Consider the following 18,560-nt stretch of genomic DNA (forward strand, 5'->3'; position numbering starts at 1 on the left):
ATATTCCCAGTTAAGAAGTTTTAGGTTGTAGTTATTAGATGCTAAAAGGAACCACCAGCTTTCATATGTTCTAGAACTTAAAACGCTAGATTATTTTTACATGGCACATATTGCACTTTTACTTTCTTCTCCAACACTGTTTTTGCATTATTTAAACCAAATTGAACATGTTTCATTATTTATTTGAGACGGAATTGATTTAATGAAGTATTATATTAAGTTAAAATAACGTGTTCATTAAGCATTGTTGAAATTGTCATTTTTTACACACACACACACACACACACACACACACACACACACACACACACACACACACACGTATCCTTCCCACAACGGTTTGGGTCTCACGGTGTGCCCCTTTCAGATGGTTAAGCATTGCACCTGTACTACCATTACTGTACTTCAATTTCACCTCGCAAAATGTGCATTTCCTTCTCATTCACTTCTCAAAATATTGCCATACAGGGCTTCAGTGCTGTTGCTTGCCTTTCTCTGCCATTTTTCCAACTGTTAACGATGATGACGCAGTGGACAGTTGACGCCAAAATAATTGACTCCGACTTGCATGTCAACTCCCCATTTCTGGAGAGTTGAGATTCAATTCTGCTAGGAATTTGAGTGGAGGAGCCTGATTTACAACTGAGCAAAATGAACAATATTTGAGATATTAAAGCTAGAATCCTTAAAATGTTCCAGGCACTCCTAAACAAAATGTCCAGGTCGCACAGAAAAATATTTATACGCATATGCGAGTAAAATGGTCGCACTGTAGAGCCCTAGATTAGTTACTATAGTTCAGAGAACAAACACTTGCATCTTTCATAGCGAGCTAGCGAGGGAAGGACAGAGAGGGGAGGGGCACAGTATAGGCAGGTCGGCCCCAGCCACCAGGCAGAAAGAGGACAAAAACAGCTGAGAAGTTGAGCCTAGCACTTCAACACTCATAGATGTGGATATTTACCCACTATGCAGTCTACGTTCTGCAGCTAAGTCATTTTGCTGAGTCAACCTTTACACAACTTTCCCCAGGTCTATATAGCCTATCGTCTAGTTTGGCAATAACACAAAATATGTTGTGTGATAACTGCAATGTGAATTTAAAAATGTTTCCTAATGATAAGGATCCCAATTACATTTAAACGTTCACACCAGTAGAAGCCAGTGTTAGTTTAGTCAACAGTAACTAATCAACAACCTATTTTTCCTGTCTAAAACTAGTACGATAATGAAATGCACTGGAAAAAAACTACAACTCTTACAAATTCATTTGTGTCTAAGAAAATGTGAAGAGGAAAATTCCACGTCCATTAGTCTCACATTTCATTTGACATGAAGCTCCTTTTCAACTGTTTTGTCCAATCCTAAGCATGCATGCGTGCTGAATATTTCATTCAATCCTCTCATTACATATTTGAGCTGCACGGACTGATTGAGTTGACCTGCCAGGCTCTCCCACACAGTTCCCTGGTGGTCACTTCAGTCACTCTTTCAATCTTTTGAACTGATGCGAAGCCAGGACAGTAGGCTTGTGCGGTATACAGATATTCATGTCATCATACAGTCCTTCTCTAGTTCCAGGATTTACGGTATTACCAGCATAGCACACAAGAGGGCGCTACAAACAAAGTCAAATGGGCTTCTTACCAGAATGGTAACAAAAATTAGCAAACTAATTGCGAAATGCCAACGAGCAAAACAAACTAATTACAAAGACCAGCAAATACAGCTCATAAAGTTAAACAAAAGTAGCTACCGAATGTAATTTTTGATCTGTATGGACATTTACAAGTGAAAGCGAACAAGAGAAATTGTGCAAATGAACAAAGTTGGGATGCTTGCTTTTCCAAAGGAAGAGAAGCATGTGTACATGGACCAGATGGGAGAAGAAAAAAAAACACTAGTAAAAAGCACAGGGGGGGAAATGGCAGCTGTACAGAATAGAGGTTGACCGATAAATCGGAATGGACGATTATTTAGGGCCGATTTCAAGTTTATAACAATCGGAAATCGGTATTTATGTGCACCGATTTGAAAGATCTTTCTTTTAAAAAAAAAAGCCTTTATTTAAACTTTATTTAACTAGGCAAGTCAGTTAAGAACACATTCTTATTTTCAATGACGGCCTAGGAACGGTGGTAGGTGAGAATTGTCTGTTAAATGTACAATTAGAATATTCCGCCATGAAACAAAAATGTTATGGAATTGATTGGAATGTATGAAATCATAATCAATAAATGTGTAGTCCTAGTCAAAATTTGGGTGAAACAATATGCCTTTATGGTATTCTAAACACAGACTGTCTGAGCTTGGTCACTATCTCTGTCAGCTGGGAAGTGAGACAGACAGTGTGTACGTAGCAGGACATGTGTGTGCGTATGTTTGTGTGGGCATGAGAAGTCAGTATAAAATGAATTGATTTGTATTCTTGACTTCAGAACGTTCCCGTGAATAAACATTTAACTTTAGTAGACTGGGCCTGTCTGTTTTCGTTTCTCTCAGTATCTTACAAATCCTGATATAACAGACTATGGGTGACATAATTGAATTGGTAAATGAACAGGAGTATAGAATTCTCCTGACAGTTAACGGCCTCGTTCAGGGGCAGAACGACAGATTTTCACCTTGTCAGCTCGGGGGATCCAATCTTGTAACATTACAGTTAACAAGTGCAACACTATAACGACCTGCCTCTCCCTCGTTGCACTCCACAAGGAGACTGCCTGTTATGCGAATGCAGTAAGCCAAGGTAAGTTGCTAGCTAGCATTAAACTTATCTTATAAAAACAATCAATCAATCATAATCACTAGTTAACTACACATGGTTGATGATATTACTAGATATTATCTAGCGTGTCCTGTGTTGCATATAATCTGACTGAGAATACAAACATAAAAGTATCTAAGTATCTGACTGAGCGGTGGTAGGCAGAAGCAGGCTCGTAAACATTCATTCAAACAGCACTTTCTTTGCATTTTGCCAGCAGCTCTTTGTTGTGCGTCAAGCATTGCGCTGTTTATGACTTCAAGCCTATCAACTCCCGAGAGGAGGCTGGTGTAACCGAAGTGAAATGGCTAGCTAGTTAGAGCGCGCTAATAGCGTTTCAAACGTCACTCGCTCTGAGCCTTCTAGTAGTTCTTCCCCTTGCTCTGCATGGGTAACTCTGCTTCTAGGGTGGCTGTTGTCGTTGCGTTCCTGGTTCGAGCCCAGGGAGGGGCGAGGAGAGGGACGGAAGCTATACGGTTACACTGGCAATACTAAAGTGCCTATAAGAACATCCAATAGTCAAAGGTTAACCTCTTGCTCCTACCTGACACGCAGGCGTCCCATCTAGACATCTGGAAATGCAAATGCGCTACGCTAAATGCTAATAGCACTCGTTAAAACTCAAACTTTCATTAAAATACACATGCAGGGTATTGAATTAAAGCTACACTCGTTGTGAATCCAGGCAACAAGTCAGATTTTTAAAATGCTTTTCGGCGAAAGCATGAGAAGCTATTATCTGATAGCATGTAACAACCCAAAAGACCCGCAGGGGACGTAAACAAAATAATTAGCATAGTCGGCACTACACAAAACGCACAAATAAAATATAAAACATTCATTACCTTTGACCATCTTATTTGTTGGCACTCCTAGATGTCCCATAATCACTATTGGGTATTTTTTTCCGATTAAATCGGTCCATATATAGCCTAGATATCGATCTATGAAGACTGTGATCAACGGAAAAAAATGGCGTCTTATAACGGAACGTCATTTTTTAAATTAAAAAAGTAGACTATAAACTTCCACAAAACACTTCGAAATACTTTTGTAATGCAACTTTAGGTATTAGTAAACGTTAATAAGCGATCAAATTGATCACGAGGCGATGTATATTCTATTGCTGTACGTCTGGAAATAATGTCCGGGTAAATCTCAACCAAAATATCCGGTCGGAGACCTGAAGAAATGGGCTGTCTCTTCGTTTGACCAAGAAACAAAGCCTAGGCAAATGACAAGACTTGACATCGTGTGGAAGCTGTAGGAATTGTAATCTCGGCTCCAGGTAATTTGCTTTCCCATAGACAATACATGTAAGTGGCGCATTGATATATTTTCCAACTTTCAGTGATCAGATTTTCCTGCGCTTTTCGATGAAACGCACGTTCTGTTATAGTCACAGCCGTGATTTAACCAGTTTTATAAACGTCTGAGTGTTTTCTATCCACACATACTAATCATATGCATATACTATGTTCCTGGCATGAGTAGCAGGGCGCTGAAATGTTGCGCGATTTTTAACAGAATGTTTGAAAAAGTAGAGGGTCGACTTAAGAGGTTAATGAAATATAAATGGTATAGAGGGAAATAGTCCTATAATTCCTACAACCTAAAACTTCTTACCTGGGAATATTGAAGACTTGTGTTAAAAGGAACCACCAGCTTTCATATGTTCTCATGTTCTGAGCAAGGAACTTAAACTTTAGCTTTCTTACATGGCACAAATTGCACTTTTACTTTCTTCTCAAAACACTTTGTTTTTGCATTATTTAAACCAAATTGAACATGTTTAATTATTTATTTGAGGCTAAATTGATTTTATTGATGTATTATATTAAGTTAAAACAAGTGTTCATTCAGTATTGTTGTAATTGTCATTATTACAAAAAAAATATTATAATAAAATAAATTGGCCGATTAATCGGCTTTTTTGGTCCTCCAATAATCGGTATCATAATCAGTCGACATCTAGTACAGAACTCATCTAGCACTCTGACTTCTGTCAGAAACTCAATATAAGATATCTGATGGCTTCGTCACCTCATGTGCGCCGCACAACAGAGACTCACCGATCAATATAGAATGCTGTGTACTCACCACATTGCTTTCTCCAATTGTGCTACTTCCAAACAAACACATGACTGGCTCAACTGTTCTGGGGAACTACGGTAAGCTACATCACATAAAATAATGTGATAGGTGAAATGAAGAATGCGATATGCTTTATCTCCTAATGTATTGCACAAGTTGACTGCAGGTATTAACATAAAAAGTAGCTATAAATATTCAAATTCACTGAAACGTCAAAGAAATAGTTGACGGTTTTGGAAAATCCTCCCGTGGCTTCTTCCAAATACCCCGTTATACAGTATACCACCCAAGCCTACAGGGCTCTTGACTTGAACTAACCTTTGCTATGGAAAAAACAAATGCTATTTGTTGAATATTAGTAGTACAGTAATACTCCTGGCATTTTTTGTAAAGCTCAATTTCCCCCCTTTTCAAGGAATGTGCACATGATGGAAGTTAGAGGTAGCCTAAATATTCCTAATTTAATTTTTTATATTTTTATATATATATATATATATTTTTTTTCCCCAATCGGGAAAAAATGCACTTACTATGTGACTTAAACGGCTGTGACTTAAACTAGATAAACTGGCCAGAGTTTTAGTCAACTAATAATAACTAACAAAGGATGAAATTATTAAACTGTGACTGAGAATAAAAGGTATTAAAACAGCTGTCAAAATTAACATTGCTAGAAGCCATGTATTTTTCAGACAACACGCACACAGCAGCTAAGTGAAGACTGCCACAGGCTGCACACAGATAGGCTTAACAAGTACACACAATAAAGCGGTGTTGGACAGATTTTGTAGGTTAGGAGGTGACCTAAGCTGCAACCTGAGCCTGGTTCACAGCTTCCCCTAGAGTTCAATAAACAAAGCATTAGCCACCAGGCCAGTATGATAATAAGTAATCTCAAGGTTAACTGAGGCCCAGGCCTACTGTCACTGTACCTGATGGTGCCGGTGGGTGAGGGCAGGGGGCTCATGAGGTGGGCGATGTTGTCTGGAATGTTTATGGTGAGTGGAGAGATGTGGACTGGTTTTACTGGAGACTCAGGCGCCTCACGCTTCTCCCTCTTTCCACTGGACAGGGCTGTGAATGTGATCTTGATGTTTGTGCTGGGAAACCTGAAAATGCACCTGCAGAGAAAAAGAGACAAAAGGTTCAAATTCACCTACCACACAATGTAATGCAACCTTCCAGTCTATGTGGCCTCTGAGCAGCCACACACTACATGTTAATGTTCTTAAAAATGTATGTAAACTGTAAAAAGTATTTTGTATGTAATGCCTTTTTCGTTATACACTACATTATATGGACACCTGCTCATCGAACATCTTATTCCAAAATCATGGACATTAATATGGAGCTGGTTCCCCTTTTGCTGCTATAACAGCCTCCACTCTTCTGGAAAGGCTTTCCACTAGATGTTGGAACATTGTTGCGGGGTGTTCTTCCATTCAGCCACAAGAGCATTTGTGAGGTTGGGCACTGATGTTGGGTGATTAGGTCTGGCTCGCAGTCGGCGTTCCAATTCATCCCAAAGGTGTTTGATGGGGTTGAGGTCAAGGTTCTGTAAAGGCCAGTCAAGTTCTTCCACATCGATCGATAAATAATTTCTATATGGACCTCGCATTGTTATGCTGAAACAGGAAAAGGGCCATCCCCAAACTGTTGCCACAAAGATGGAAGCACAGAAGTCTAGAATGTCATTGTATGCTGTAACGTTAAGATCTCCCGTCACTGGAACTAAGGGGCCTAGACCGAACCATGAAAAACAGCCCAAGACCATTATTCCTCCACCAAAGTTTAAAGTTGGCAATATGCATTGGGGCAGGTAGTGTTCTCCTGGCATCAACCAAACCCAGATTTGTCCGTCGGACTGCCAGATGGTGAAGTGTGATTCATCACTCCAGAGAACAAGTTTCCACTGCTCCAGAGTACAATGGCAGCGAGCTTCACACCACTCCAGCTGACACTTGGCATTGCGCATGGTGATCTTTGGCTTGTGTAAGGCTGCTCAGTCATGGAAACACATTTTATGAAGCTCCTGACAAACGGTTCTTGTGCTGACGTTGCTTCCAGAGGCTTAGGCTAAATATAGGCTGTGGAAGCCTAATCAAACACACATTTTCATTGTGGGGTAACCAACAAGCAGTGTGAATGCCTAGAATGGAGATGTCCATAAACAATCAGTGCAGGATCAGGCTCCATCACCTCATCCCAGAGAGAGATGGAGGCCCAGATTGTTATGCCAGCCCTGCTTTCTTTTGGTCCGGATGCCAGGTGCTGCAGCACTTGTTGCCAAGCCCCAACAGAGCTGGCATAGAGCACATTCAGAGAGGACAGTGTCCCTGACACCCAAGTCTCAAATTAGCATTGCTACTCAGAGGGTGAAAAACTGCTGGGAACCAGCCTGGTGAAGCCAGACACTTCAATTATGCATATGCACTCCAACACCCTTTCAGGACCAATGTAACACCCCTGTCAACAAAGAGCATGGGAAACTAAATTACTTGATGAAATAGGGGGGTGTTGATGACCTCATTACACAGACCACACGTAGCTAGTGTCTAGTGGGAAAACATGTTTTTTCAAAACTAGTTACCAGCAAACTCAGGGATGCAAACTTGTGAGGGCCCAAAAAGGTGACAATTTTTTTTGCACTGAAACATGCAAAACATCCTTGCTAGGGAGAAATGCAGGTTTTAACTAAAATAAAGTGGTTAAAGTGAACCTAACTCCCAGCTTAAAAATGTAAAGAAAGAAATCCAATGTTATTTGTTGCCTAGACTTCACTGCAAATGACACTCAAGTTGAGAATAAAAAACAATACACTAATATTGCAGTTAGCCATGACAGCCTTTATAATAGAATGCTTGTGACCACACACACATATTGCACATGGGAAAAATACATTTTAAAGTAGACATAGAATGAAACAGGCATTCTGTTTTTGCTCTATTATAGTGGTCACAATAGACATTGATCAAGTGCACAAGGCTACATGTGTGCAAAAATAAGTTCAGAGTTAAATTATAATCCCCCTCACATGTGTTACTGTCAAGTTCAACACAACAAAAACAATATCTTTGGGCCGCACTGCACATTATTACATTGTACACATTCTGCCTGTGGGACATCTGTTCTACAATGTGCCAGCAAAAGTGAGAAAGAGGGAACGTGTGTGGTGTTCCTTTCACCTCTATAGTGGCATCCAGCTTAAGCCAGGCCCAGCTCCACACCCTGAATGTATTTGTTTAACAAGCAACACCTAATTTTCACCCAATTCTCTCATTCTGAAAATTAACTATTGTTTTCCCTCTACAGTATGTGGTTAACAGATAGTGGTTAGTTCTTTAGCTAGTTAACATTTCACAGATTGCCAGGGTCGAATAAGCAACTAACGCGTTATATCTTGAGGAACGGCAAGGAGTCGTACACCAGTTAATACTATAGAGAATTGGTCAGGTTACTAATGTTAGCTCATTTGATATTGTAAAGTTAGCTGGCTACTTTATTAGCAAGCTCATTTTCACACCATAAACTCAATAATTTGATCAGATATAGATTCACTGTAGAGCCTCTAGCCCTGCTCATTATACCTTATCCAACTCTTTAGGTCCACCACCCACACATGCGATGATATCACCTGGTTTCAATTATGTTTCTAGAGACAATATCGCTTTAATCATCACTCAATGCCTAGGTTTACCTCCACTGTATTCACATCCTACCATACCTTTGTCTGTACACTATACTTTGAATCCATTTTATCGCCCCCAGAAACCTGCTACTTTTACTCTCCGTTCCGGACGTCCTAGACGACCAATTCTCATGGCTTTTAGCCGTACCCGTATCCTACTCCTCCTCTGTCGATGTAGAGATGAATCAAGGCCATGCAGTGCCTAGCTCCACTCCTATTCCCCAGGCGCTCTCGTTTGATGACTGATGTAACAGTAAAAGCCTTGGTTTCATGCATGTTAGAAGCCTCCTCCCTAAGTTTGTTTTATTCACCGCTTTAGCACACTGCCAACCCAGATGTCTTAGCCGTGTCTGAATCCTGGCTTAGGAAGACCTCCAATAACTCTGAAATCTCCATCCCTAACGACAACATTTTCAGACAAGATAGAACAGCCAAAGGGGGCGGTGTTGCAATCTACTGCAGAGATAGCCTGCAGAGTTCTGTCCTACTATCCAGGTCTGCACCCAAACAATTTGAACTTCTACTTTTAAACATCCACTTCTCTAAAAACAAGTCTCTCACCGTTGCCGCCTGCTATAGACCACCCTTTGCCCCCAAATGTTCTCTGGACACGATATGTGAACTGATTGGCCCCCCCATCTACCTTCAGAGCTTGTGCTGCTAGGTGACCTAAACTGACACCCCGGCCATCCTACAATCTAAGCTTGATGCCCTCAATCTCACACAAATTATAAATGAACCTACCAGATACAACCCCAATGCCGTAAACACGGGCACCCTCATAGTCATCATCCTAACCAACTTGCCCTCTAAATACACCTCTGCTGTTTTCAACCAAGATCACTGTCTCATTGCCTGCATCCGTAATGGGTCCGCGGTCAAACGAGCTCCACTCATCACTATCAAACGCTCCCTGAAACACTTCAGCGAGCAGGCCTTTCTAGTCAACCTGGCCCAGGTATCCTGGAAGGATATCGACATCATCCCGTCAGTATTGGATGCCTAGTTATTTTTTTTAAATCCCTTCCTCACCATCTTAAATAAGCATGCCCCATTTAAGAAATTAGGAACCGACCAGGAACAGATATAGCCGTTGGTTCTCTCCAGACCGGATTGCCCTTAACCAACACAAAAACATCCTGTGGCGTTCTGCATTAGCATCGAACAACCCCCATGAAATGATACTTTTTAGGGAAGTTAGGAACCAATATACACAGGCAGTTATAAGCCAAGGCTAGCTTTTTCAAGCAGAAATGTGCTTCCTGCAACAAACTCAAAACGTTCTGGGACATTGCAAAGTCCATGGAGAATAAGAACACCTCCTCCCAGCTGCCCACTGCACTGAGGATAGGAAACTGTCACCACCAATAAATCCACTATCATTGAGAATTTCAACAAGCATTTTTCTATGGCTGGCCATGCTTTCCAACTGGCCACCCCTATCCTGGTCAACAGCACTGTACCCCACAGCAACTCGCCCAAGCCTTCCCCATTTCTCCTTCTCCCAAATCCAGTCAGCTGAGGTTCTGAAAGAGCTGCAAAATCGGAACCCCCACATATCAGCCGGGCTAGAAAATCTGGACCCTCTCTAAAATGATCTGCCGAAATTGTTGCAACCCCTATTACTAGCCTGTTCAAGCTCTGTGGTGTCATCTGAGATTCACAAAGATTGTAAAGCAGCTGCGGTCATCGCCCTCTTCAAAAGGGGGGAGACACTCTTGACCCAAACTGCTACAGACCTATATTGATCCTAGCCTTCCTTTCTAAGGTCTTCGAAGGCCAAGTCAACAAACAGATCACCGACCATTTCAAATCCCACTGTACCTTCTCCGCTATGCAATCTGGTTTCAGAGCTGGTCATGGGTGCACCTCAGCCACGCTCAAGGTTCTAAATGATATCTTAACCGCCATCGATAAGAAACAATACTGTGCAGCCGTATTCATTGACCTGGCCAAGGCTTTCGACTCTGTCAATCACCACATCCTCATTGGCAGACTCAACAGCCTTGGTTTCTCAAATGATTGCCTTGCCTGGTACACCAACTACTTCTCCGACAGAGTTCAGTGTGTCAAATCGGAGGGCCTGTTGTCCGGGCCTCTGGCCATCTCTATGGGGGTGCCACAGGGTTCAATTCTTGGGCCGACTCTTCTCTGAAAATATCAATGATGTCGCTCTTGCTGCTGGTGAGTCTCTATTCCGACTCTACGCAGACGATACCATTCTGTATACTTCTGGCCCTTCTTTGGACACAACCCTCCAGACAAGCTTCAATGCAATTACAACTCTCCTTCCATGGCCTCCAACTGCTCTTAAATACAAGTAAAACTAAATGCATGCTCTTCAACCGATCGCTGCCCGCACCTGTCCACCCGTACAGCATCACTACTCTGGACAGTTCTGACTTAGAATATGTGGACAACTACATTAGGTGTCTGGTTCGACTAAACTCTCCTTCCAGACTCACATAAAACATCTCCAATCCAAAATTAAATCTAGAATCGGCTTTCTATTTCGCAACAAAGCATCCTTCACTCATGCTGCCAAACATACCCTCGTAAAACTGACCATCTTACCGATCCTCAACTTTGGCGATGTCATTTACAAAATAGCCTCCAACACCCTACTCAACAGACTGCATCCAATTTATCACAGTGCCATCCGTTGTCGCCAAAGCCCCATATACTACCCACCACTGCGACCTGTACGCTCTCGTTGGCTGGCCCTCGCTTCATACTCGTCGCCAAACCCACTGGCTCCAGGTCAACTACAAGACCCTGCTAGGTAAAGTCCCGCCTTATCTCTGCTCGCTGGTCACCATAGCTGCACCCATCTGTAGCACACGTTCCAGCAGGTATATCTCACTTGTCACCCCCAAAGCCAATTCCTCCTTTGGCCGCCTCTCTTTCCAGTTCTCTGCTGCCAATGACTGGAACGAACTACAAAAATCTCTGAAACTGGAAACACTTATATCCCTCACTAGCTTTATGCACCAGCTGTCAGAGCAGCTCACAGATTACTGCACCTGTACATAGCCCATCTATAAATAGCCCAAACAACTACCTCTTCCCCTACTGTATTTATTTATTTTGCACCCCAGTATTTCTACTTTGCACACTCATCTGTCAAATCTGCCATTCCAGTGTTTTAATTGCTATATTGTATTTGCTTCACCACCATGGCCTATTTATTGCCTTTACCTCCCTTATCTCACCTCATTTGCTCACATTGTATATAGACTTATTTTTCTACTGTATTATTGACAGTATGTTTGTTTTACTCCATGTGTAACTCTGTTTTTGTATGTATCCAACTGCTTTGCTTTATCTTGGCCTCAACTTGCCTACCTGGTTAAATAAAGTTGAAAAAAGAAACATAAGATTAGCATTCCTGCAACATTGAGCTAATCGATTGAACCCAACTGGCCATTTTAATTTAGAGGATTCATATAATATTCAATAAATATAGCACCTAAGATTTGATTCGGATCAAACTTTTCTAACAATGAGTTAGACATGAAGAATCAAAAGAAATGGTGTAAAGTCACCAAGTAGCCCCCCACCCCCCCACACACACACACACACACCATGCAGATCCCACTCAACAACGAGTATACAGTATTCGTTCCCCATGTAGTAAGGGGCTGAGATCGGTGTATTGTTTCTTCATCCTATGTAATGTATCCTCAGTGAATTTGGTGATGTTCAGAGTAGAGGCATGGCCGATTAATTAGGGCCAATTTCAAGTGTTCATAACAATCGGTAATATGCCTTTTTGGACGCCGATTACATTGCAATCCACGAGGAGGCTGCGTGGCGGTGTAACCAGCTGTTACGAGAGCGCAGCATCGAAAGGACCTTGTGGCTGCAAGGATCCAAGATATGTTGCTAGCTAGCATTAAACTTCTTAGAAAAAAAACAAATCAACCTTCACATAATCACTAGTTAACCTAGTAATATCAACCATGTGTAGTTAACTAGCTTGCTCTGCGTTGCATATAATCAATGTGGTGCCTGTTAATTTATCATCGAATCACAGCCTACTTCAACTTCGCCAAACAAGTGACGATTTAACAAAAGTGCATTCGCGAAAAAAACCACAATCGTTGCAATAACATACCTAACCATCAATACCTTTCTTAACATCAATACACAAGTATATATTTTTAAGCCTGCATAGTTAAAATAACTAGGGAAATTGTGTTACATCTCTTACGTTCAGTGCAAGCGAATCAGGGTATATGCAGCTGTTTGGGCCGGCTGGTTCGTTGCGAACTGTTGAATGTCCATTTATTCCTAACAAGGACAGTAATATTTAGACTTAGGGTTGCCACCCGTTCTATAAAATACGGAACAGTTCCGTATTTCACTGAAAGAATAAACGTTCTGTTTTCGAAATGATAGTTTCCGGCTTTGACCACATTAATGACCTAAGGCTCATATTTGTGTGCGTTTATTATAATTAAGTCTATGATTTGATATTTCATAGAGCATTCTGACTGAGCGGTGGTAGGCAGCAGCAAGCACTGCACGTAAGTATTCATTCAAACAGCAGCTATTAGCAATGCTTGAAGCACAGCGCTGTTTATGACTTCAAGCCTATCAACTCCTGAGATTAGGCTGGCAATACTAAACTATCTTTAAGAACATCCAATAGTCAAAGGTATATGAAATACAAATGGTATAGACAGTAGTAGTCCAATAATAACTACAACTTAAAACTTCTTAACTGGGAATATTGAAGACTCATGTTAAAAGGAACCACCAGCTTTCATATGTTCTTGAATTTAAACGTTAGCTTTTTTACATCACACATACTTTCTTCTCCAACACTGTTTTTACATTATTTAAACCAAATTGAATACGTTTCATTATTTGTTTGAGACTAAATTGATTTGACGTATTATATTAAGTTAAAATAAAAGTGTTCATTGTTCATTCAGTATTGTTGTAATTGTCATTTATTACACACAAAAATCGGCATCATCTTTTTTTGGTCCTCCAATAATCGGTATCGGCGTTGAAAAATCATAATCGGTCGACCTCTAGTTCAGAGAAATTAGTTGTTTAAGTTGTTGGGTTTATGTGCCATCTTACATCCTGATATTACTTGGTTCTGACCACTGTTGGTGTTGTTCCTGCTATTGATTGATGGGGGTCACCTAATAGCAAGGACAGTACCATCAACATTGTGCTCAGCACAGCACACTCACATGGCAACCATCAGGGCGTCTTTGATACAGGATTGCTGAGCTCTGAGACATCACATTCCTCGCAGAGTGCTGTGTGTGACCAAAGGCAACACACATTGCTTTTACAACATTGGGTTTGTGTGTGTGTTGGGGGCTCACTGATCCTCTATCAGTCAGGCACAGACGCATACAAAACAACAAACAGAATTCCTTTTGCCACCAGACCCCCAATCTCTACTACCTGAGGTAAAGAATTCCACTAGACCACAAAACCCACCCCCCTACCAGACAATTAATGTTATTATATAGTCTACTATCTGCTTCAATGATTTCATACTTAAATGTTTTCAACAACAAAAGAAGCTTGGTTAAGATGATAAGCTTGCATGGAAATCCAAAGTCATTTAGCAAAGAACTGAGTTTTCCCACAGCCTCAATGCTTTTTAACATTCAGGCTCCTTTGCCAATATCCCTCCTTGCTCAATGAGACCAAACATTTTGTAAAAGCAAATGCAGTTGCTATGTTATGCCAGGAGGTAGAACACAATGGACCCTCAAAAGATAAAAAAATATCCAAGCTCAGGTCAGCAAAGAGAAGAATTATTCTCTATTACTTTCCCTTTTTTACCCACAAAATAATCATCATCCCTGCAGATTATCCTAAAAACACAACATCCCAATGAGACAAAACAATGAGCATCAAACTAATATAACCACTTTACACAGATTCAGTTAGGATGTAAACAGTCATGGCAAGACTATGCCATGGAGTAATTATGTAGGCGTGTGAGAGCAACAACATGGAGGGCTGGGCAGCAGTGACTGCTTCTTTCGGGCAATTTGTCATTCTGTTGGAATCTAGCGGACATAAAGAACCCCAGTCCAGAGCTCTCCAAGCCAAGACTGTCTGTCCACTTCCCTGATCATTCTTTGCCTTAGGTAGGGTGGGCTACTATAGTCATTATACACATACAGCCCAATTCCAAAACAAGGACATCACAAGGTTTTCTTGAAGCTGTAGATGTGAGCGTATAAAACACACCCCTGATTTAAAGCTCTTTAAATCACATCAACCTGATCGATAAGGGAATTTGAGCCCACTGTGCTTCTTAGTTAGGAATCAACATCTCTTCAGTCTAAAATGCTGTGATACAGTGTATGAATGGATAAAGAGATGGTGGTCAGTTAAGGGGCAATGAGCAGTTGCTACATCCCTTTTTGAACGTATAAATGAATTATATGTACCCCACTGATTCTTTAATAATATAACTTGTCTCATGTCGTACCCCATCACAACCCAAAATATAAACATGTTTTACTCTAATGTTTGTCAAAGTAAATGCAAGCAAACACTATATAGGGTGCATTCGTAAATTCACTCTGGCTTTCTACACCGATTTTAGAGCACTCATCTGAGTGTACCAGAGTGCAGAATAACTGAAGAATTTACAAACAGTGCAACACCAGTTGAATATGACCTGTCAGTAAACGTTGGCAAAAAAAATATTTCAATTGTTGCCAGCAGCGGTTAGTCACCAACGCTCTAAATCTGCTAGGGCGCTAGAAATAGTCGGAGTGATGTGTTCTCTCATTTGTATCTGGAAGTAGCTAGCAAGTTAGCCAATTTTAGCCAGTTAGCTTGGGTGATTGACTGATGTTGTGAGGTCAGAACGCTTGGATCAGCCCTCCTCCTCGGGCAGAGCGTCCAGTGTGCGCTGACAACACTCTGAATTTGTGCGCACTCTGGCACTCCAGGGTGAATATACGAACACACCCATACCCTCAAAACATGTTTAAAACTATAATTTTGGATTGTCAGTCCTTGCATCCATAGCTCTATATATGAATTTGAGAGTGTTTAGATTTCTCCAGCCCCATCCCGTAGCTTTTTACCGAAACAGGGTTGCGGAGGCCGCTTTGTTATTGTTTCTACTGCTGACTGCTGCTTTAAGAATGCAGCTTTGTGTTTGTATGCAACTGACCAATGAATGAGCCCCAGCAGCCCACTCAATTTTGTTGCGAATTATGCATCAAACATTCAAAAGTGGATTATGGCACAATAATGACTTTTCCTAATTAAATACAGGGTTGTCTTCAGATTTAATGGTTGAGTTGGATTAGAGTGTATTTTACAAGTTTCTTGCAAGTTTCTTCAGAATAAAATGGGGCAAATCTGACAAAACAATCTATGCATACCGGGAATTTGGCATAGAAATAGAATCTCATTTTAGTATTATGGAATTCAAATCGGTCTAAGAGAATAGAGTAATGTTACCGTGATGGCAAGAGGACAATAATGGTCAGTGAATATTTTGAGGAGACCATTTGTTATGTATTGTAACGTTAGCCTTTGTGACCTGCCATTATAATTTTGTGAACTAAACCAAAACATCTATCTTCCGAGTTGTGCAAAACTGACCCGTAATGGCCCGGATCAGAAATGTTCAATTGAGTGATGGCCTAGTGATGCACATCACACATGTTATAAAGATACAGGCCTACAAGCAACGTAACCATCCACAAACTTAAACATAAACAAAACATCGATCATATCTACCTGACTAACGAAACACTTGCACAGAACTATATGACATTGTTTACCTGTATGACCAAGTACACCGCTAGATAGTTACAATAATAACCCACTCACTATGTGATAGCAAATCAACTGAAAGCTGGCCGACATACAGTGTGCTGTAGAATCAAGTTCGAATATCGCTAGCTACATTTGGCTGTCTTAATTCAGATGATATTTTATAACAATGGGAGGGCAGTTCATAACATGTAGCTACTAGTATCTGACAAACACTATCTAGCTGACGTTAATTAGCTAGCAAAGATTAACCTACATGGCAAACACCACCCCTTAGTCTTGCTGCAACAGCACGTGCTTTGTGGTAATTCAAAACAAAGATAACTAGCTAGTTATTCTAAACACAGATACATGTTGAACTTACATTCGTGGTAGTTGTAGAGGAGGGGCACCCCGTCTGAGGAACACTCCATCCACGAACACCCCATTTTTGCCGAGGCATCGCAAGTAGAAGTCTCCACCACCAGTGCTATCGTCACTAACAGTGAATATTTCGAGATGTCTTCGAGAAATAAAACTGGAATGACCCATGCTCACATCCACCGAGCCCTGAGACGAGTTCCTACCGATAGTCACCGAGCGCTTTTTCATCAAGTATTCGAATTCACGGCCCTCAAGCCGGGCAACCGGCCCAGACGACCCGCTTAACACCGCCATTTTACAAGATAAAGGGTATATTTGACAAATGCTTATAAAAAAAACACCGGTATGGAGATGCCCGTGTAGGTATTTTAAATGCCGTCGCAAATTGTCGAATCAAAAAAAGGGGGGGGCATCAAATTTAACACAAAAATTTAAGGGAACGTGCCAGACCAGGGACAGCGGCTCCAACCCAGCGCCGCGACACAGAGAGAAAGGGTAGGAGAAGGCTCCAACCAAACAACACAACATGTGGATATACCACGATTGACAATCCAATAACCCAATAAAAAATGAACAGGCACTTGACGCTACAAAGACAAGACCAATCAGACACAAGAAACCGCTGATCATTGACTCAAGGTTGGTTGAACTGTAGCGTACGCGCATTGTATTGTCAATAATTATCACATATAGTCAAAATTGTCTATATGTTAAAAATTCATGAAAACTAAAATGTGATTTTTGGTCTTAATTTAATGTTACGGTTAGGCATACGGTTAACAATGTGGTTAGGTTTAAAATCACATTTAAAAAATATAAATTGTAGAAACGGGCGGGGCTTATGACTTTGTGGCTGTGGTATGTAGTGACGACTTGTATTATGCGTTGCGAGATGTAAGTCCCCGCACTATCGTTTTTAAAAGAAAATTAAAACGATGCCATTGCCAAGATGACAACGATTTCATGCTTTTTGAGTGTTCTTTTTGTTACCATAGAATTTGATTATTCGTAAAACAACATTTATGTTTATGATGACGTTGTGATTTTGCACTGCATGTTTACATATTCAAAGCAACATGTCCCATATAACCGAAAGTATGAACAAGCTTAACATTTTGGATGAACAAATTGCCAATCGGAAGAATGGCTGGTATAGGACGAGAATAAACACTGAGACAATTTCCACAATAGTCACTATCCAACGCCTATACATTATGATCCACCACCAGTATTACTACCGATTCCATGCCTGGTATTGGATAGGACACCGTTTGCAGCAATTTGCCGGTTTGTGTTATGGTACCCAGAATGCCCTGAGACCCCTCTCGTAAGTTATAGAGGTCATAGTAGTCTGAAAGCTTTAACATCATTTTAGAAACATTCATTACGAAAATACAGTATATAATTTCGACCAAAACACCAGGTAAGGAGACTGGACTGAATGCTAGTTTATTTTACAACGTCTTTTGGGACTCGCTGTGGCCTTGCAGCATGAAAACATGTGCGTTTCATGATGACGTCACCAATTGGAATCAATACCCCGCCCAATCCAGGGTTGTTTGTAAACAGAGGATGGTGGTGGAGGGGAGGGTGAAGACATCAACACCTCTTTGCAGGAAGACCATGATCACACCTCTAGTGACAAGTACTGATAGTGGTTTGGATTGCATATCTATCAGTATGGTTTTGGATTGCATATCTACCTTGTCAGACGGGACGGTAATTTATTCAGAGGAGCAGGATGAGGCGAGTTTGATAAGGACTCAACCCTCTCCTGTGCAAGGGACCGAAGACAGCCTTTTAACAAAGTGACTTTTTAACATGTTTTTCATGTCTTAAAAATGTTTTACCTTTGTTAGATCATTA

At 41.0% G+C, this 18,560-nt stretch overlaps 1 protein-coding gene across 1 annotated transcript in view; it reads right to left on the reverse strand.

Moving 5' to 3' along the window:
- LOC118365624 (forkhead box protein K2-like) overlaps window positions 1-17,201 on the reverse strand; it is a 49,237-nt gene extending 32,036 nt beyond the window's left edge. Inside the window, exons 1-2 of the mRNA XM_035747987.2 lie at window positions 16,696-17,201; window positions 5,794-5,982 (exon numbers count right to left, since the gene is read on the reverse strand). Of these exons, the coding sequence (XP_035603880.1) occupies window positions 5,794-5,982; window positions 16,696-16,988 (482 nt within the window). The 5' untranslated portion in view covers window positions 16,989-17,201. The remainder of the gene's footprint in view (window positions 1-5,793; window positions 5,983-16,695) is intronic.
- Between the last annotated feature and the right edge of the window lie 1,359 nt (window positions 17,202-18,560).

The sequence above is a fragment of the Oncorhynchus keta genome, chromosome 32, assembly GCF_023373465.1.
Source record: "Oncorhynchus keta strain PuntledgeMale-10-30-2019 chromosome 32, Oket_V2, whole genome shotgun sequence".
Taxonomy (NCBI): domain Eukaryota; kingdom Metazoa; phylum Chordata; class Actinopteri; order Salmoniformes; family Salmonidae; genus Oncorhynchus; species Oncorhynchus keta.